Genomic DNA, 21,233 nt, shown 5'->3' on the forward strand with positions numbered 1-21,233 from the left:
AGCTCCAGGTTGAGCTGTTGTTCAGCATCTTAGCTGTGGAGGGCAGTGTCACTGGCCCTCATATGTGGGATCTGAACCAGGGCCCTCTGGCGTCCCAAGCCAGTTCTTAACCAACGAGCCACTCGGCCGAATGTGCCAGCATTTTTAACTGTTACGGTCCTTTTGCTATAAATGGATCTGTGGTCAAAGACCTGTGGTGTAATAAAGTATTTGATCTTTGTTCCCAGTTCCTAACACAGAGCTCCTAAGACCTTTGAAATCTCCTGAGTGAGAAGACTGTCTCTGGGATGCCAACGAGATGCCGCTTGGCTGAGGGTCCTAGAGAGCTTTCGGATGGGGGCTGCTCACCAAAAAGACCAGCCATGATTAGAAGGTTGCAACTTTCAGCCTCACTCCCTGACCTCGGAGGAGAGGAGCTGGAGGTTGAATTCAATCACCAATGACCAATCGTTTAATCAATCATGCCTACATCATGGAACTTCCATTAAAAAAAACAAACAAAAAAACCCCTAAATCAACAGAATTCAGAGAGCTTCCGAATTGGTCAACACATCCATATGCTGGGAGGGTGACACACTCCAACTCAGTGACAGAGGCTCCTGCACTTGGGACCCTTCCCGACCTCGCCCTACGGACTTCTCCATCTGGTTGCTCACTTGTATCCTTTATGATCAACTGTAACAGTAAGCTTAGCATTTTCCAGAGTTCTATGAGTTGTTCTAGCAAATTATTGAACTTGAAATGGGGAACCCCCATTTACTACCCAAGTCAGACAGGAGTGCAGGTAACATGGGGACCTGAAACTTATGACTTGTGTCCTAAGTGAAGGCTGTCTGTGGGATGGAGCCTGTAACCTGTGGGGTCTGATGCTGACTACAGGTAGTGGCAGGATTCCGATTGTAGGACACCCAGGTGATGTCAGAGCATCAGAAAATTGGTTGCATGAAGGGGAAAAACCTTCACCATCCCACAGAGAAATTCACAGTGAGTAGGCAAGTAAGCCTCTACCTTAGATATCATTTATTAGTCCCTGTTCTTCCAGCCAACCCTGAGTGCCTACAAAACACCAGAGAAAGTTCCAGTTCATATCTTTGCTTTAAGAATTGAAATTAGTCCTTCTTTCTCCCTCACCCCCAGCACCTGAACTCTCTTCCTACATTAGAAAACTTCAACACTTAGAGTCTTGGTGAGAGGCAGAGGCCACTTCACTCCATAAAACAGGGAAACCCACTGTCCCCAACACTCTTGCAGCTGGACACGGCATGAAGCTCCACCATCAGGTGACCAGATGCCAGACTCTGACTCAGGACGTGGTGACACAGAGGCTGGAACTGTGCAGAACGCATTTGGCAGTAACATAACAAGTTTTCAGGAGCAGCAGTGACAGCAGTCATGGCCGCAGGGACTGGTGTCCAAATGGATGTCAGTGGTGTGAGCAGTGACACGTGTGCTCAGCAGCAGGGACAGTGGGTCCCGCATGGGACCCAACCTGGGGTGATTGTGGATCTGTTCCTGGTTGTGTGGCCTCAAGCCTATTCTGTGTTCTCCCCAAAAATAGTATTAGACCCCCAATGTCATAAATAGATGATAGATGATAGATAGATAGATAGATAGATAGATAGATAGATAGATAGATAGGTGATAGATAGATAGACTTTATATCTAAATAGAAAAGTTTGGATTCCATTGTTGGCTTGAGAAATCAATCTGGGGAATAGTTTCAGGAGCGAGCATTCACATATTTTATTATACTGACCTGTGACTCACTCCTAAATCTTCCATCTGACTCTACCCCATGGTAGAAAGAACAACATGTAACTCACAACATCATATCTCATAATTGATGATATATGTCCTCCCCTTTCTGAGGAAAAGAACACCTTTAAAAGTGTATTTAAGACCATTTCCCACCCTGAGCTCTGACCACTGACCTCAGAGGTTCCCAAGTTGGCTGAGCCCCAGGACAGATTATGGGCTTACAGACACTCAGGCCTCTCCCAGACCCACCATCTCAGAGAATCAGGCACAAGACCAGCAATCACTTATGTAACAAGTCCTGCAAGTGAGGCTGACACACAACCCTGTGGGAATCCTGGTGACGGTCTTGCTACTAAAAGTTTGATCTGAACACCAGCAGCTGCACCAACCTCGTTATAAATCCAGGATCTCTGCTCTGCTCCAGACTTTCTGGGTCTTAACAAGATGTCCAGGTTATTCCTGTGCCCAGGGAAGTTTGGGCCTCTGTGGTCTACGTGCCTTATTGACATGGGGCCAAACTGTGCCATCTGCTCGGGTGTGTGGTCTGATCAGATCCCAGCACTGGGGGCCCAGGGTTCAGTCTTTTTCCTTTCTCTTGTACAGCCATCGCTCCCTTGGTGACCTCATTTGTGCTCAAGACTTTAATATCATTTATATGTGTCACCTCCCAAGTCTATTTCTCCAGCCCAGACATTTCCCCTAATTCCTAGACTCATCAGCCCAACTGCCAGTGCGATGACCTCATTGTATTTCTAACAGGCATCTCAGCTCCAACATCTCTTAATGAATGTCTGTGACGCTCCCACCCTTCAGATCTGCTCCTTCCAGACGCTTCCCCATCTCTGCAGACAGCAACTCCATCTTTCTACTTGTGCCCTCTGAGATTGTGGGGTCCTTGACTCTCATGTCCCAGACTGACCCATTAGGAAACGCTGTGATGTCCACCTCAGAAAGTACCCAGAACCCCACTCCCACTATTTCCCCCACTCACCCCCAGGGGCAGCAGGTCCAGCCCGGAACCCTGCAGATTCCTCCAGCTCCCGGCGGCCTCCCTCACCCCAAGTCTGTTCTCAGCACCGCAGCCCCAGCGGTCCTCTGAAAGGACATCACACCATGTCCCCTTCTGCTCCTAACTGTCCTGTAACCCCCACCTCACTCTGAGCACAGGTCACTGCCCTCTAACGTCCTCCCGGCCACGTGGTCTGGCCGTACCTGTCTCTCCTCCATCACTCTCTGCTGCAGCCACACTGGCCTCCCTGCTCTTCCCAAAACCAGACACACTCCTGCCCCAGGGCCTTCCCACTGCAGCTTCCCTGCCTGGAAAGAACGTGCCCAGATGTCCTCGTGGGTAATTCCTCATATCCTTCACTCAAGGTCAGCTTCCCAGTGAGGCCCGCTGACCACCCCAATCAACACAGCCGTCTTCCCTGTCCCCACACCCCACTCTCTGGAGCCCCTACTCCACTGCATTTCTCCCGGAACCCTTATCTCCTTCTGACAGAATCACCTTCCTCATATTCTGTGCTTATAGGATCTAGTCTGTCTGTTCCCCCTGGGACAGACGCTCCCCAAGTCCATCCATTTTTCTGACTTTACTTCAGTGATGTTTCCCAGATGCAGAAACTGTCACACATCTGGCACACAGCCAGTGTCAGTGAGTGATCAGTGACAGCGCCTCCCTGTTCTAGAGACAGTGTCTTTATTAATGTAGCCTCAGGTCAAATGCTATTTTGTGGCAGCTACAGCACCAAGTCCCCTCACGCTGGCATCAGTGCCAGCTCCATTTCTCTCACGGTTGCTGCTCTCCTCCCCTCCCTCCTTCTTTCTCCCACACCTGCCCTCCTACACACCGCAGCACAGTTATATTTCCCTCTTCAGGAAACAGTGAGCCTTGACTTATGGGTCCTATTTTCCAACTGAATATAAATCTGAAGTAGACTCTGCTTCATAAACCCCTGAGTCTGGACCGGAGCCAGCACTAGAGCTCAGGGCAGGGAGAGAGGGCGGGCGAGCAGAGCAGAATTCCAGCAGGAACTTATCTAAGATGAGAAATTACGGGATCCCTCCTCTGCTAATTCCAGAATCTGGTTCCTCTGATAGTTTGGGAAAAGATAGAAAGAATCATCAAGCCCTAGGAGGCAAGAGCTGGATGAGCCTGAAAATTCATCTCTCAATCCACAGACTCCTGTGTGCAGGGTCCCGCTGGGTCTTGTGGGGACAATGACAGACAAAACACCTCCTGCTGCTGACAGACAGGGGACACCCAGAGGAGAATGAAACCAGGACTCATAACAAGAACAAAACCAGTCATATTCCTCTACAGAAACAACTAATGAACACCCAAAAGATGGGGGCTGAGGGCAAGCCCAGGCCTGAGCCTAGGCTGACCCGGACACACGAAGCCCTCACTGACAAGACCAGGCCTGGGGGATGTTCAAGTCTCTGTGATCACAGGTCCTGGTGGGACAAGGCTCTACTGAAAGGACAAGGACAAAGAAGCAGAGACGTCACCCAGCCGAGGAGTGACCACGTTGATGCCCACAATGCCGAGCATTGAATGGGCTCAGTCCGCGTCCACGCTCGGTCCTCACAGCCTCTCCTGTCTCCACCTGCAATAGACTCAGCACAGCCAACACATTGATTCTGGGAGGTTCTCAGTGCTTCCATTTATTTCCTCTGAAACCTTAGGATTTTCTCCTTCAATTAACCCATCAACCCTTCATCAAGAACTGAAAAAACAAATCCATATCCAGATGCTTATTTCAATAGGAAGGAAGAAGTTGCTGCTCTGTGTAACACAAAGTAAAAGTGGGGATGCAAACAGCTTCTGCTGGAACAGGACAATGGGTCAGGGAAGAGGCTCAGTGTGGAGAGGGAGCATGGAGGGCAGGAGGTGGGCAGTCTCCCCCCTCCTCATATGATGCTGAGAGAAACGCAGACATATTCAGATGCCCTTTGCAGAAAGAGAGATCAGAGGTTCCTGAAGTCACAAACTGGGGCATGAACAAATCTTGCATCACTCAGTCCCCCACAAGGCAGCTGTTTCATGCTGTAGAAGAAGATAATCATGAACAAATTCAGGTTAGTGGCTTGTTTCTAGAGAAGTTTCTAGAACTGTGACTACAGACCCACGGCAGGATCAGGACTGAGGAAAGTACATGTGTAGGGACTGGACCAACTGCCCTCCTGGAGGTCTGTCCTCAGCAGGGACCTTCCACTCTGACCTGTGACTATTGAGAATCAGGTCCCCATCACCAGAATCATCAAGGTGATAAATCTGTCCTTCATTCTCACACGTGCATTAATAAAGAGTAAGTGTTAGCAAACAGGGCCCCAGACTGGGAAAGCACATGTGTGTGGATGGTTCTTTTCACTAACAGGCAGGACACAGTTGTACCTGGGGCTTGAAACCCCGCAGTGGGACAAGACAATTCATTCTCTGCCCTTCCCTACCTGAGCGCTTCCTCCTCCACGGCACAGTTCCAGCCACCACAGCCCCAGTGACCACAGCTCCAAGGAGGACCAGCACAGCAATGATGCCCACAGGGATGGCGGCCTGAGGAGGCGGCTCTGGAAGGGAAGGTGAGGTGAGGGCCCTGATCCCCAGGCCTCAGCCCCGACCTGAAGTCCTCCAGAGGCCCCTGCTTTCCCTGAGAAAAGGCTCTGTGCCCACGGCCCCCTCCATACCCCATCTCAGGGTCAGGGGCTCAGGCAGCCCCTTGTGCTGCACATGGCACATGTATCTCTGCTCCTCTCCAGGAGGCACCACCACAGCTGCCCACTTCTGGAAGGTCCCGTCCCCCGCAGGCCTGGTCTCCACGAGCTCTGTGTCCTGGGTCAGGTCCTCCCCATCACGCTGCCAGGTCAGGGTGATCTCCGCAGGGTAGAAGCCCAGCGCCCAGCACTTCAGGGTGACCTCACGGTCAGAGGTGGGGTGGTGGGTCACATGTGTCTTTGGAGGGTCTGAGGAGAAGGGTCAGGAAATTCAGGACCTTTGCATCCCTCGTGGGACCCTCCAGCAGTGCTCACGTTACCATCCTGAGAATGGTCAGGACACTGGGGTGGGGGAAGCGAGCACAAAACCCAGACACCACACTGGACACAGGCACCCGGGATCATCTCTATTTTTTACAAAGTCCTAGAATCAGGGTGAGACAGCCCAGGATCAGAGACAGGTCTCTGATGGAGAGAAAAGGGATTCCTGGTCCTGACCTGGGTGGAGGCCAAATGACTCAGAAAAGCTGGGGTCATACCTGTGACACTGTGTGTGGGGCAGCGAACAAGGCCTGAGAGAGAAAGTCCCCCAGGTTCCCAGGGCAGCTGCCAGGGCCAAAGGGAACCACTGATCAGGTGTTTCTGAGATGGTCTCCCCTCCATCCCCCGAGAGGCTGCACCCCTAATGGTCCCTGAGAGAAGGTGGCCCTTTGGGTCCCTCTCTGGTACCATGTCTGAAAACCCAGGTGGACTCCATCCCCGATATCAGGGAGACAGGGTGTCCTGGTGTTGACCCCATTTCCTCCTCTCCGTGTAGGAGCCCCGAGGCCCCTCTTACCTGCGAGCAGCAGCGTCTCCTTCCCGATCTCCAGGTATTTGAGGAGACCCTCCAGGCACCTGCCCTCAAAGTAGCCCCTCAGGCGCTCCGCCGCACCAGCCGCCTCCCAGTTGCGCTGGGTGATCTGAGCCGCTGTGTCGGCCGCGGTCCAGGAGGAAAGGTCCTCGTTCAGGGCGATGTAGTCAGCGCCGTCGTAGGCGAACTGCGTGTACCCGCGGAGGAGGCGCCCGTCCGACCCCGCTTCGCAGCCGTATATCCACTGGATGGTGTGAGACCCTGACCCCGCCCCGCAGTGATGGTGCCTTAACTGAAAATGACACGGGGTCCAAGTCCCCGCGGGCTCTTCCCGGGTCGGGGGTCGGGCGGGTCCCGCAGTCTCGGGGTGAAGCTCGGACCCGGACACTCGGGGAGACCCCGGCCCGTCCGTGGGGGGGAGAGGGGTGGAAGGGGTGACCGGGACCCGGGCCGCGTCGCTCACCGGCCTCGCTCTGGTTGTAGTAGCCGCGCCGGAACTTCAGCTCCGCTTGGGCAACTCGGGCGGCCGCCTTGAGGTCCGCTGTCTTCCGCTCCCAGAACCTCGGCTCCACGTGCTCCACCCACGCCGCCCGCGGCTCCGCCCTCGGACTCGCCGCGTCGCTGTCGAACCGCATGAACTGCATGTCGTCCACGTAGCTGACGGCGACAAAGCGAGGCTCCCCGCGGCCGGGCCGGGACCAGGTGGTGCCGAAACACCTCAGGGAGTGGGATCCTGGGGACAGGGAAGAGCTGAGACCGGCGACCCTCCTCCCGGCGCGGGTCCCGGGTCCGAGGACGAAGGGCCGGTAGGGGGCGGGGGAAGGGGTCCCGGGAGGCGGAAAAGGGGCGTGACTGAGGGGGGAGGGGGCGGGAGACCCGAGTGGGCGACAGGAGTGGGCGGAACACGGGGCCGGAGCGGTGGGGACACATCTTCCCCGGGGTCCTGCGTCCCCATCGGGCGGTCCCCTCGCTTTCCCCCCGCGGAGGCCGCTCCCTCCCGACCCCGCACTCACCCGCCCGGGTCCCCGTCAGGCCCAGGGCCCCCGAGAGCAGCAGGACGAGGGTCCCGGGGCCCATGATGTCCCGGGGTCTGGGGACAAGCTGCGTGCAGGCCGGTCAGTGGAGAATTTATAACCGGAGTGAGAACTGGGGCCGCGTCATGAGTTTCCAGACACGAGGACCCGACACAGGTTGTGAGAAGGGGAAGTGAAACCGCGGGGACGTGGGGACTCCCCAACACTGAGCTCCCCGCTCCAGAGTTCGCCCTGGGGGACCTGGGACTGTGCCCCGACCCCTCCTCCTGCACCGAGCCTGTGTCGCGCTGTCTCCCTGAGTCCTGGCCCAGGGGCTGTCTGAGGAAACCAGGCTGGGCTCAGCCCCTTTCCCTCCTCTTCTCTCCCCGGAATCCCTCTCCCTCAAGTGGACGCCCTGCCTCCCACCCTTTACCTCTCCCTGGACTCTTCTGGAAGAAGACACCCCAGGGAACTTGATGCCAGAGAGGGAGCTCGCCCTGGACCTAGAGGAAGGACAGGGCTTTTCTCTTTAATCCTGGAGAGGCTGTGCCTGAAAACATCACTTACAGATTCTCACAGAGCCCCGTCTCCTTGTTGTTTATTAACCACAGTGGGTAAGAATCTTGGAAACCCCTGATCATCAGGAAGCTAATCTGTAAAATCGTGATTTGGGCCCCTTGGTACAGAAATGTGTCTAAACAGCATGGCAGTCAGGCTCTCAAAGCTCCTAAGTCTTACTTTCCCAGACGGTACACCTGTGACTCTGGATGTTTCTATTGTAAAATGATCGTTCCGCAGCCCTGAGTTTCTTTGTTGAGTCCCAGCATCCTCAATACAAAGTAGCACATGGAAGCAGTTTGTTACTATGTATTTCCAACAGGACTATGTACAACCTCAAAGTTGCAAGTGCTCAATGCAGTTAAAATGCCCTTTACCAGTCTTCCTATATGGCCTATTTTTATGAATAATTTACATATAAGCAGTGTGTATATTTTATTGGGACACATTATTATTCTTAAACTGATTAGCATCAGAAGGGGATTAGTTTTTAGGCAGCTCCACAGAACACCCTGTTAGGCCCTAGGTAATTTGTTAAAGACCTATGAAACAGCATATTTAAATCAGAGAGTTCCACTGCTTTAGAATTCTTCACCTTTCCCTCCCCCCCTGTTTCTCCAGCTCTTCTCTGTCTCTCTCACCCCTCAGGCCCTCTTCTCCCCTTAGTCCCCACCACCCTCTCACTCCCAATTGTGGCACGAGTGCCACCCCTCACCTGCCAGCCAAGGACTATTCTCCCCACAGGGATCAGTGCGTGATCCTGCTAATGTGAGTCAGGGTGTGTCATTTCTTCATGAAAAACTCTCCAGTGGCTCCCTCTCACTCTGGGAAGCTTCTAGAATATCAGGCACGTGAGCACAGAGATTTTGGCTACTTAGGTCAAAGTACCCCGGCATCTGAAGCCATTTCTGATAGAGTGGGCATTAAATTATTTGTTCAGTGAATGAATGAATTAAAATTTATAGCATGTAAAACCATAACCTGAAAAATACAAAAAAAGTTAGAAAATATTTATTGCAAACTAGTGTGCATATAGTTTATAAATTCATCCCAGTGGAAAGAATGCTGTGTGCTTATTTGTTGCACAGTTGAGCCTGTGTGTTAGTTTTCTATTGCTGTGTAACAAATTACCACAATTTAGTGGCTCAAAATAACACCCACTTATTTGCTCACAGTTCCTTAGTCAGAAACCCAAGCTTGGTGTGGATGGGTTCTCTGGTCAGGGTGTCACAAAGCTGTGTGCTCATCCTGAGCTCAAGATTTTCCTCCAAGCTTACATAGAGATTGTTAGCAGAATTCAGTTTTTTCCAGTTGTCGGTCTGAGGTTCCTGTTTTCTTGACAACTGTCAGCGAGGAGCCCTGGGAGGAATGCCCCGAACACCTAGTGGCCACCAGCAGTCTTTGCCACGTGGCCTTTCATTTTCAAAGCCCCCAGTGGAGAAATGCGTCACACTGAACCCCTCTCACTTGGAATCTTTGGGGTAAAGAGAAACCCCAGTCAGTACTCACCTGATTAGGACAATCCCATGGATAGTCCCCAGGTCTGAAGGTCAGCTGATGTGAGACCTTAGTTACATCTGCAGAATCCCTTCCCAGCACCTATATTAATGTTTGATTGAATAACTGGGGGAAGGTGACTATCCAGGGTGGTTATTGGAGACCATCATAGAATCAGCCTAGGATGGCCTATTCTTTTTTTTTTTCTTTAAAGATTTTTTTTTATTGGGGAATTGGGGGGATGGGAACAATGCTGGGGAATTGGGGAAGGGGAACAGACAAGTTGCTGTCGTTTTGTTCTTCAGTCTAGTTGTGGAGGACGTGGCTTCACTGGCCCAAGTTGGCACCATCATTGCGCTCTTCCCGGGCAAGGCAGATCACTCGCCAGCTTCTGGACGGCCGCTCACTGTGGCTGCTGGCCGCTCACGCTGGCTGCTGGCTACATATGGTAGCCCATGGCAACCCACTGCCACAGGGGCTGCAGCCTAACTGTTGCCAGCAACTCATGGCAGCCCAGCTCCAGGTTGAGCTGTTGTTCAGCATCTTAGCTATAGAGGGCAGTGTCACTGGCCCTCATATATGGGATCCAAACCAGGGCCCTCTGGCATCCCAAGCCAGTTCTTAACCATCACGCCACTTGGCCGGCCCTAGGATGGCCTATTATTCCCTGTGTGTTTTTTTGAGTTGCATTTGGAAATGAAGTTCAAGTAAATAGATTGCTGTGAATAATAATAAAATGCATCCTATTAGCCATGGAAATTCTTGAATCTTAAAACTAAATGACATGTTTAATATTTATACTTAATTTAGAGCAAATGAAAAAGTACAATAATTCATTCTCTCTTTGGATACTGTATTACTCATGTGTGGCAGCATAACAAATTACCAAAACTTAGCAGCTCAATGCAACAAATGTGTATTATCGTCCACAGTTTCCCAAGGTCAGGAGTCCAGGAGAGGTTTACCTGAGTGCTTCTTGTTCAGGGCCTCTCTCAAGGTTGCAGTCAAGTTGTCAGCCAGGGCTATATCATCTGAAGCCTTGACTGGGGCTGGAGGACTCCATGAAACATGACACTCATAGGGCTGTTGGAAGGGGCCTCATTTCCTTCCTGGATGGTCCTAGGAGGCCTAAGTTTCTAGCCATGTGGACTTTGCCATAAGGTGGCTAATGTCTAGGTAGCTTCATCCCTAAAATCAAGTGATAGGGAAGAGAGACAGAGACAGAGAGAGAGAGAGAGAGAGAGAGAGAGAGAGAGAGAGAGAGAGAGAGAGAGAGAGAGAGGAGATAGAAAAACCAAGACAGAAGCTGCAGTGAGTTTTAGGTCTCAGGCTCAGAGTCACACCATTACATCAGCCTGATGAGAAGTGAGTCATTAAGTCCAGCCCACGTTCAAGAGAGAGGGAATTACTCCACCTCTGGAAAGGGGGAGTGTCAAAGAATATACATACAAATAAAAATTTCAATTAAATATTGTTTCAGGATTTTAGGGTTTTTTTGTTTGTGTCTTTTTTCTTAAAGGTTTTATTGGGGAATTGGGGGAGGGGAACAGCACTGGGGAATTGGGGGAAGGGGAACAGACAAGTTGCTGTTGTTTGAGAGCGCAGCGCACAGTGGCCCATGTGGGAATGAAACCGGCAACTTTGGTGTTACTAGCACCACGCTCTAACCAACTGAGCTAACTGGCCACCCCTGTTTCAGGATTTTATAATTGAAATGCTTCTTTTATTATTTTCCTTAATGCCTTAAATTTCATTTTTGGAATGTAACAATTAAAATTTGAGACAGAGAAAGGAGATACAATATTTGTAATTTTTTATTGCAGATGCCTTTATAACAATGTTTCCTACAATAACTGGCAACTAAGTTGAGAACATATAGTAGCTAGATCACATAGTTTAAAGACTCAGCACCATAACAATAATGCCTTTACAATAACTATCTTTGCTTTTCCTTAGATTTTTCAAATTTACTTCATTAAGAATGTCAAACATATTGGCTAAAATGCCAATTTTCTTACTTAACATCATCTTCAAAAATATTTGCCTAGGGGCCAGCCAAGTGGCTCATTGGTAAGAGTGTGAGCTCTGAACAACAGGGCTGCCAGTTCCATTCCCACATGCGCCAGTAAGCTGCGCCCTCTACAGCTAAGATTGTGAACAACAGCTCAACTTGGAGCTGGGCTACCATGAGTGGCCAGCGACAGTGAAGGCTGCAGTGGGCTGCTGTGGTCTACCGTTAGCCGCCATGAGCAGCCATCCAATGGCCAGCGACTGACTTCCTCAATCAGGAAGAACACAATGATCATAATACCAACATGGGCCAATGAAGTGACATCCTCCACAACTAGACTTAAGAACAAAAGGACAACTTGGCTGTTCCCCTTCCCCAATTCCGCAACACTCTTCCCTTCCCCCAATTCCCCAATAAAAAAATCTTAAAAAAAACCAATAATATTTGCCTAATAAAATCACTTTTCAAAATGGAAGAAAAATGTGAATCTCATGCCTCAGCCTATACACCTAGCCTATATATCCTGACAACAATTTTGATATGATGCAGCAGGCAGCGATGGTTAACTCCAGTCTAGGGACAGAGTATGCCCAAACTGGCTGTCTGGTTGGCATCCTAGAATAAATGACCCATCTTTCACTGTGTTTTTGAATGAGATTTTGTAGAAGTGATTTGGACATCGAGGTGACTCTAAAAAGCACTGTTGATATGTGCTGCTGAAATTTGTGTTAAAGAAGCTCTGTTGTGTCTTCATTCACACTCTATTCTATCAATTCTTTCCCCTTTATAGCGTTTTCCAGTTTAACTTATATTGATCAATAATGTGCGTTTCCACTTCGGTAAAAGTAGCTAATTCAGTTGTATGTGAGGTTAAATGTAACACATCAAATCCTTCCCAGATAGAATTACCTTGCACATCACATTGACATTGTATCCCAGAAAATCTATAGAGATGCCAGTGATCACATGACCTAGCTCCAGCCAATGCTGTTTCCTGTGACACCCCAGCGGTCTCTCTGACATGACTCATAACAATTGGCTGTGGCGTTGTTCCAAGGTGAGTAGGTCTTTCTAAGGATCATTGCAATAAACCGGTATTTCCTTTTCTATTTCCTTATTTAAAAATCAAGCAGGAATGGTTCACAAGTCACAGTTTGAAAAATGTCAGTTTACGAACTATGATCAAGTAATAAATAGGTGTCAGAAACAGGACCTATGAAGAAGCTACTGTGGCAGCCTCCGCAATCCTGTTCCCCAGATGTAACCTCTATCTTGATTCTTGTGTTTACTATTCCCTGAATATTCTCTGAAGATTTTACAATAGGTGTATATATATATCCCCAAACCAAATATTACTTACTTCTGCCTGGTTTTGAATTTCCTGTCTAGTGAACTCGTACTGCATGGACTCTTCTGAGACTCAGCATTATGTAGGCGAGTTATCCCTCGTGTGTGAGGCTGCCCTTCACTCATTTTTACTGCTGAAGTCTTACATTTTATGATTACTCCACATTTCTATTTTTCTGTAAATGCATGAATGGTTATTCCAGTTTTTGCTGTAAACATGAGTGTGCATGTCTCCTGGGCACAAGGCAAGAAATTCCCGGGAGAGGAGGGTCAGGAGGGACGGCTGGGCTACAGGGGTGGGTACTTTAACCACAGGAGATAAGATGATGTGCATTGGATTTCTGAAGTGCTTATGCCAATTTAAACTTTTCCCATGGTTGTGTGAGACTTCATGTGGCTGATGTGATTGTTCTGAAAATAACCAAACTCAGTGTAAGTAGAGGAATTAAGAGTTGGAAGTCAGGTCCTTGGTTGCAGAATCACTCAGGCATTTTCTGTCCAGACTATTCATTACTTCCTTTCCTTTCCTTTTATTCCATACCTGTCAGTATCCTTTCAACATATGCACTCAGATAATGCTTCCTTTTAGTATAACCACATGGTATTATTTTGTATGTGTGAGATATCTGATAATGAGAGTAAAGGGAGGGAAGGAAAGAAGGAAGAAAGAGAGGAGAAAAAAAAGAAATTAGAAGAGTGAAGAGGCAGAGAGGAATTAGAAACAGTGAGTGCAGATAACATTTTCAAAGTGCAAGGAAATATGGATGGAGACTAATAGAAACTTAAGAGAGCTTTGTTAATTATCTGTTGCTGTGCAACAAACTACCCCAAAATTTAGTGGCTTAAAACAATAAACGTCTGTTACCTCACACAGACAATACAAGGACAAGCGAAATGAGGCAGATGCTAGTGAGAGAAACTGGGTGAAGAGAAGGGTTTTATAAGATGGGATAAGTAATCGGTCATTGGTATACTGATGAAAATGATCTTGTTAGTAAGGGTGCTCCAAGAAGCGGATTCCAAGATGGGATTAAACTCAGCAGTATTTTATCAGGAGAAACACCTGTCAGAGACTATGGAGAAGGAGCCAGAAAACCTGGGAGAGCCAGCAGACAGAGATGCCAGTCTGATGGTCAGGAGAGAAGGTCCTGCTGTGTCTCAAGTCCCTGCCGGGCAATCTCAGTGAAGTGGAGCAAGGCCCTGGGAGAGTCCTTGAGCCACACTGGCCATCAGAAGGAGCCCTTGTGTCCCAGGAATGGCCTGCCTCAGTGTCCCTCCTGTGACCAGTCATTGTCTGGGAACAGCCCCTGGGAGGCAGGGCCTCTATACAAATGCTGCCATGGATTTCAGAGCACAGGAGTGGGGACCTGGTGGCTTACCTGGGGGATGTGACCCAAACCTTCCTGCTGAGGGGCCTGGGCCCTTGGAACTCAAACCCTTCTCAGACTCCCTTGCTCTACGTGTCCTTTCACAGTTACAGGGAACGAGAGGGAACTACAAGTTGCCCAGGTCTATTACCCAGGTCCCCACATATTCCTCCAGCCCCCATTATGTGACACCAGCCCCCCACCTCCTGTGGATCAGGGTCCATTACTCCTGGCTCAAGAAGAGGGGACTCATCTTCTCACCTGCTGGTCCCTAGGCATGTGGAGTCCTCACTTCCCTGCTGACAAACATGATGTAAGTTCAGTGGGGCCCTTGTTGTGCTCCCCTTGTAAGAATACCCCTCCTTTTAATAACGAAGACCACCTATCCTACAGAGCCAGGATTTGTAGAGACAGGAAGTGCCACATCCCCTTGGGGGCAACTCTGTAAGTGATGGTGACCAGGGCCACACCTGCTTCCACTCCCTGGTCCTGGACCTACGTTCTCTTCCTGTTGAGAACTCTGCACCACAGTGTCTCCGATTCAGTAAATATTCCACGTCTTGGAAGATGTCACCCCATCCCTTCATGGCGTGTCCTCAAAGTTGGCACTTCACTGGTACCTTCAGGAGGCCTATCCAGTGCTCTGTGTGGCCAGCAGCCCCCGGGGGGTACAGATGTGACATGACCAGTAGACCTCACAGTCACAGCCTGGCCTGCACCTGCTTCATGTGAAGTGTGTTCCCCGGTCGGATGCTGTGCCAAGAGCAGTTCCAAGACTGGATCAGGCATTTCGAAGCCCCCAGATGGTGGTGCTGGCTGACGTTCTGAGGACAGGAAAGGAAAACCCGTACTTGGAATGGGTGTCTGTCCCTGTGGGGACGAGTCTTTGGCCCTCCAGGGTGGAAAGGCTCTCTGTAGTCAGCTTGTCACTTGGTGGCTAGTTGGTCACCTACAGATATAGGACCAAATAAGGGCCTGGTATTGGTCTAAAGCTGACATTGGGACATTCAGAGGTGGCAGTAGCTGGGACATCCTTGGTATGTGGGAGTCAGTGCGGCTGGGCCAGATGTCATGGTCACTCCATTCATGTGCCCATTGTGCCAGTCCTGGCTGACCAGTGATGAAGGCTGGCTGAGGTCAATTTGTCTGCTTGGTTCTTGAGGGCCTCTTTGGGGGAATGCTTTCTGGTGGGTGTTAACATGTGATTCAGGCTTAACCACAGATGGACCATTTCCACCTCATGATGGATGGCTGCTGGGCCTGTTCAATGTATGACTTACTGGGTTATGCAGCCCTCAATTCCTATGGACGTTTGCAATCCCCTGGCTACTTGGTGTTCAAGGTTAAGCATTCTATCTTATCAGGGCGCAGTAATGCACCCAGAGTTCCTTCCAAAAGGGGCCCATCTCTGCTGTGGATGGACGGAGCCCAGGGGCCGGCACTGTGCTGCTCCCACTGTGTCTGGTTCAGCCCCACACTGTATCTCCTCCAACCACTGATACCTCCAACATCACAGGGTCTGATGGATGGAGCTGATGCACCAGGACCCGGATCTGCTGCAGTGTTTTTCCAGATCCAGGTTTCACTCACAGCTGGCACCCTTCTATGTCACCCAGAGTGTGGGCCCAACAATATACCCAGGTGTGGAAAGTGTGTGTGAGAACCCACAAGGGCCTCCCAGGCAGCGTGCTTCCTTCTCTGCAGCGAGGGATGCAGGATGCAACGGTGTATCTTCCTTTAGAGGGAAGATGGCTGCATGGCCCTCCCCGCTGGACCTCTAGGCCTGAACTGAGGCAGCCACTCCCTGAGTCTCTGCGAGGTTTAATTCCACCTCTGGAGTGCCCGTGTTCACTAAGGCGTCCAGCGTACTGTCCACCTCTTGCTCACGCATCCCAGTCTGCATGGCGCTGTCAGTGACGTGAACTAATGTGATAGTCAGTGGGATGTCCAGGAGGTCCAGATCTCTAAGACTATAGTGTATATAGTGTAGATGGCAGGAGAGGTGGAATAGCCCCAGAGAAAACTATAAATAAATGTTGTTCCTCCCATGTGCCTACTAATCATTCCTACTCCACTTTTCTAACTGGAATAATAATGAATATATTTGGGGAGCAGGGTCAGGAAACAGACAGAACAGATGAAGGGATTAAAAGTACAAACTTTTAGTTATAAAATAAGTCATGGGGATATAATGTACAGCACAGGGAATAGAGTCAGTAATATTGGGATAACTGTGTATGGTGACACATGGTTACTAGAGTTATTGTGGCGATATAATGTATATAAATTTTGAATCACTATGTTATACACATGAAACTAATATAACATTATTTGTCAACTACAGCTAAAAAAAAACTTTTTAAAAAAAACAAAGTGCTCCCCACAATACCATCCACACATCGTGTGCCTGGTTCCTTATCAGTCCCCTCCAGCGGTGCTGTCCACACACCGTGTGCCTCTGGTCCTGTTACTCCCCTCCAGGGGTGCCATGCACATGCCATGTGCCTGTGGGCTTATCAGTCCCCTCCAGCAGCTCCGTCCACACACTGTAAGCTGGCGGCTGTGTTATTCCCCTCCAGCGGTGCCCTCCATACGCCGTGTGCCTGCTGCCTTCTCACTCCCCTCCAGAGGCGCCGTCCACTTGCCATGTACCTGGGACCTTACCAGTGCCCTCCCCGGTATGGTCCACACACCCTGTGCCTGCAGCCCTATTATTCACCGCAAGGGTGCTGTCCACACTACGTGCCTGGGACCTTATCACCCGCTCCAGCGGTGTTGTCCACATGCCGTGTGCCTGAGGCCTTATGACTCCATCTAGCAGTGGGCCACACGCTATGTGCCAGTGGCCTTATTACTACACTCCAGCGGTGCCACCCACACGACGTGTGCCTGGGAACTTATCACCCCCTCAGAGGAACCGTGCATCCACTGTGTGCGTGCGGCCTTATTACTCCTCTACCGCGGTGCCATCCACACCCTGTGTTCCTGCGGCACTGTTACTTCACTCCAGGGATGGCGTCCACACATGTTGTGCTGGCGGCCTTATTACTACTCCCTTCCAGGGGTGCCGTCCCTGCGCCATGTGCCTGCAACCTTATCACTCCCCGACAGCTATGCAGTCCATACAGCGTGTGCACGCAGCCTTGTGCTCCCACTGGGGTGCCGTCCACATGCCGTGTGCCCTCTGCCTTATTACTCCAGGGGTGCTGTCCACACACTGTGTGCCTGCGGCCTTATCACTCCACCCCAGAGGTGGTATCGCACCCAGCACGCAGCCGCCATCAGGACTGGACTTGGTGACTTCTGAGGTAATCTCACGCCTTCTTTAGACCCCGTCAGGTTTCTGCAGGGACCGGTGCTGGATGAATGGAGATAACAGGCAACGCCAGCATGGCCCCTGCTTCCCGCAGGTCTCTACTGGTGGCGCTCACCCTACAACACCTGGAAAACCCACTCCGGGACCGCCCTCGGACACAGTATCATTTCTGACTTGGCTGCGATGAGGCAGTTTCAGAGGTTTCCCTGTGTCCTTCGGCACAATGAGAAACCCTGCCCCACAGACAGGGACCCAGGGTGAGGGTTCCTCTCACTGCCAAGGGCGTCAATGCTGGTCAGTACTTGGGAAACGGGGCGACAACCTCAGGTGGGTAATGGACCCAGTGGTCACGCTGAGAGCCAGGCTTGTCCAGGACTCCACGTGTGACCTGGCACCTGTAAGCCCCACTGTCATAGGGGACATGGTGATGCTGTGGGAATCCGGGTACCGATGGCAACTCACACCCTGTGTGCAATACTGCTCAACAGTCTGGTCGTTTCTCTGTCCCCAGTGTCTAGTCACCTGAGTCAATGGCTTAGGTGCCTTTGCAGGAGGATGAGGGGACTGTCCCCGCCTTATTCACCATGGTGTTCCAGGGGCCTTCCTCCTAGGGGTTTGGACACCTCTTCAATCAATGGGCTCTGGATCTGAAAATTGGCTCAGGTCTGGGTACTGAGCAAGGGATCATGGCTCTTTATTGAGCCAAAACCCCTCAGTTTGCTGCTTCTCAGTCTTGCTTTTTTATTATAGATATTAAGCAGCTCACTTGTTGACTACCCACCCACTATGGTCTGAATGTTTGTGTGTCCCCATAATTCATATGTTGGAATCCTATCCCCCAAGGTGATAATATTAGAAGAGGAAGCCTTAGGGAGGGTGGGGCCTCAGGAATGGGATCAGTGCTCCTATGAAAGAGACCTGAGAGAGACCCCTCACTCCCCCACCATGTGAGGACACAGCTAGACGGCGCCGTCTATGAGAAAGCTGGCTCTCACCACACACCGAACCTGCCAGCACCTTGATCTTGATCCTCCATAATTGTGAGAAAGAAATTTCTGTTGTTTATAAGTCACCCAGGTCATGGTATTTGTTGCAGAAGCTGATAAGGACTAAGACACTCACTGTTCTGACCCAGGGACACCGCTCCATTAGCCTTTACTACCACTCCTGGCAGGTCAGGCTCCCTCCCCTGTTGCTCCTCTGGGTTGTTATGGTCATTGTGGCCTCTGGCTGTTGCTGGCTAACTGTCACCATTTGGCCTCTGTCTCCTCATGGCCATACCCTCCCCATGATACTAATGAGCTGACTCTGTCATCCCAGCCTGCAGAGGACACAGCCTCCCCAAACTTAGTGATGCAGGGCCCTCTCCAGCACCTTCCTGATGGTTGTGGTGACAGGTGTGCCCTCTGGGTTCCCCTGTGGAACATAATCTTCTGCTTGGTCTCTGGCCTCACACAATGACACCCCCACTCCTTCAGTCTCTTTATCCATTCTTTACCATCTGCCAGGTGGACTAGTCACATCTACCTCACTGAGAGTTGGACATCATGGTTTGCAGGCTATGAAGAGCCACCCAGCAGTAAGTCTGCCCCGTGTCCTGGGGTCCCTGATAAACCCATGTGCTGAGAAAGTGCCTCTAAGCCAATGAATTTGTGTGTTTATCCAGCCTGACATTCTGGCTACATGACCAAAACCCTCAAAATCCAATCCCAGAGGTGCTCCATGGGCTCCTACAGACGCGTGCTGGCTAGTTCTTGCCATGTCCCATTGCATCATGGGTGAGGCTCCTGCAGCATCTCCCAGCACAATGGGAGAGCTAACCGTTACTAGATAAGGGGGAGCCCTCTGTGCATGCCCAGTGGGTCCTGAGGGCGTCCTCAGAATAACCCTGTCCCAGTTTGCAGAATCTTGGGTTCTCCCACCAGGGTCCTGATTTTCACATAACAGACATGCCTTGGCTGAGTGTCCAACCATCTCTATAGGGTTCCGCGCCCCTCACAGTTATGTTTTCAGCTGCCATCCATCTCCATCTGCCACCCTGCACATGAGATAATTGCCTGTCTGTGAGCCACTGCAAATGCTCTCACACCAGCCTGTGACGTGTTAACAATCCTCAGATTCCCATTATGTTTCCCTAGGGCAGGGCAACAATACAACATGCAGTAATCAGCCACTTCCCTGCCCCACCCACCCCCTCCTTTCAAGTTTTTTTCAAAGACTTCTATCATCACACTTGCCATAACATTTCCCAAAAACAGGACATTTTCTCAGGTCACCAGGGGTGACATCTAGCAGTTCAGCTGCCAACTGGTGCCCCACCTACCAATCTAGACAGCCTCCTCCTGGTCTGCAGGCAGCGGGCACGTTGGTCCCAAATCCCCGTCTTTTGCCTGTGTTCTTGGAGCATCCTGACACCACTTGTATTAGTGAGGGTCCCTGGGGAGCAGACACCAACACAGTGTTAAACGTGTAGGATGTTATCAGAGGAAACACCTGTGAGGGAAAATGGGGAGGGAGATGGAAAGGCTGGGATAGCCATCACATCTGAATCCAAGTGAAGGAGAGAGAGGTGAGAAGTGGGCTGAGGCATCCTAGACCCAGGGCAGAGGAAGGACACGTCAGTGAGGTGTCAGGGGCCCTGGAGCCTCAGTCAGCCTTCAGAGAGCAAGGGTCCTGCCTTAGTTTCCCTGCTGTTCTCAGTCTTTGACGGGGAGGAGCCTGTGGGAAGCGCAATCTCAGAGTCAATGGGGCAACAGATTAGAGAGCATAGCAGCCAGGGACATCAGTCAGTTATCCTCCCTCAAGCTGAGGGCCTGGGACGTGCACTCTCATGATGGCCACAGTGATCTAGTGGAGGGGAGATAACAAAAGAGAAAAAGGGAAGAATCGCTCGACCCACACTTTAAGGAGATGAGAAGGGACGAGGTCTAGGGCACCAGCAGGGGGACTCGCTCTGGCCAGCAGCAGGGACAGTGAACCTATGATAAAGGCCTCGAAGTGGATGGTGGTGGGAGTCTGTAAAAGGTGTCTTCTCACGTGCTCAGTGTTCTCAGTGAGGTGGGAAGCAAGGTCATTAGCAGTAATAAGAATGGGAAGGAGGGCTGGAATGTTTGAGCAGAAAGAAGGTGTGTAAGGTCATCCAGGATGGAGGAGGCTGAGTGAACGTTCAAGGACAGGGTGATAGCTGGGAGATGTGTGGACTGCCCCTGTGGTTTGGGGCATGACGTTGAGGTGACAATAGTCATGGCTATGAGTTGCTCTCCAGCCTCCTGAAACTGCACGGGGGCAGGTGCATGGTAGACAGAGGTCAAATTCACCAGCTGTGTCATTTTTCCAAGCAAGTGTGACGACAAAGCAAGTGAGAGACAAGGGAGGGACTGACATTATTTATCATGGAATTTAAAATGAGTGAGGAGGAAGGAGAGGACATCGATGGGTGAGGGACAATGAAAGATAGAAGGACCAATAAACTGGGATCCCAGTGGACATCAGGATTTTTGGAATTGATGTAATGCAGATGGACTCCAGGGCTGGGAAAGAGGCACATTTGTGGGTTTTTAATTTTTTTCATTAAATTTATTGAGGTGACATTTGTTAGTCAAATTATATAGGTTTCAAGTGTACAATTCTATAATATATTATCCATATATTGCACTGTGTTTTCACCACCCAGAGTCAGTTCTCCTTAAATCACCATGTATTTGACCCCCTTTATCCTCCTCTACCAGCTCCCTCCCCCATTACCCTCTGGTAACCACTAAACTGCTGTCTGTTTCTATGAGTTTTTGTTTCTTTATTT

General features: G+C 50.5%; 1 protein-coding gene across 1 annotated transcript; it reads right to left on the minus strand.

The window, feature by feature from the left end:
- Positions 1 to 4,409: 4,409 nt before the first annotated feature.
- On the minus strand, positions 4,410 to 7,989 carry LOC109377721 (patr class I histocompatibility antigen, A-126 alpha chain-like). The gene is made up of 6 exons (XM_019634156.1): positions 7,339 to 7,989; positions 6,789 to 7,058; positions 6,311 to 6,586; positions 5,446 to 5,721; positions 5,212 to 5,328; positions 4,410 to 4,807 (listed from the first exon to the last, which is right to left on the minus strand). The coding sequence occupies exons 1-6, from the start codon at positions 7,400 to 7,402 to the stop codon at positions 4,803 to 4,805; spliced, it is 1,008 nt and encodes a 335-aa protein (XP_019489701.1). The 5' UTR covers positions 7,403 to 7,989; the 3' UTR covers positions 4,410 to 4,802.
- Between the last annotated feature and the right edge of the window lie 13,244 nt (positions 7,990 to 21,233).

Source organism: Hipposideros armiger, unplaced genomic scaffold (genome assembly GCF_001890085.2).
Source record: "Hipposideros armiger isolate ML-2016 unplaced genomic scaffold, ASM189008v1 scaffold_1523, whole genome shotgun sequence".
NCBI lineage: Eukaryota > Metazoa > Chordata > Mammalia > Chiroptera > Hipposideridae > Hipposideros > Hipposideros armiger.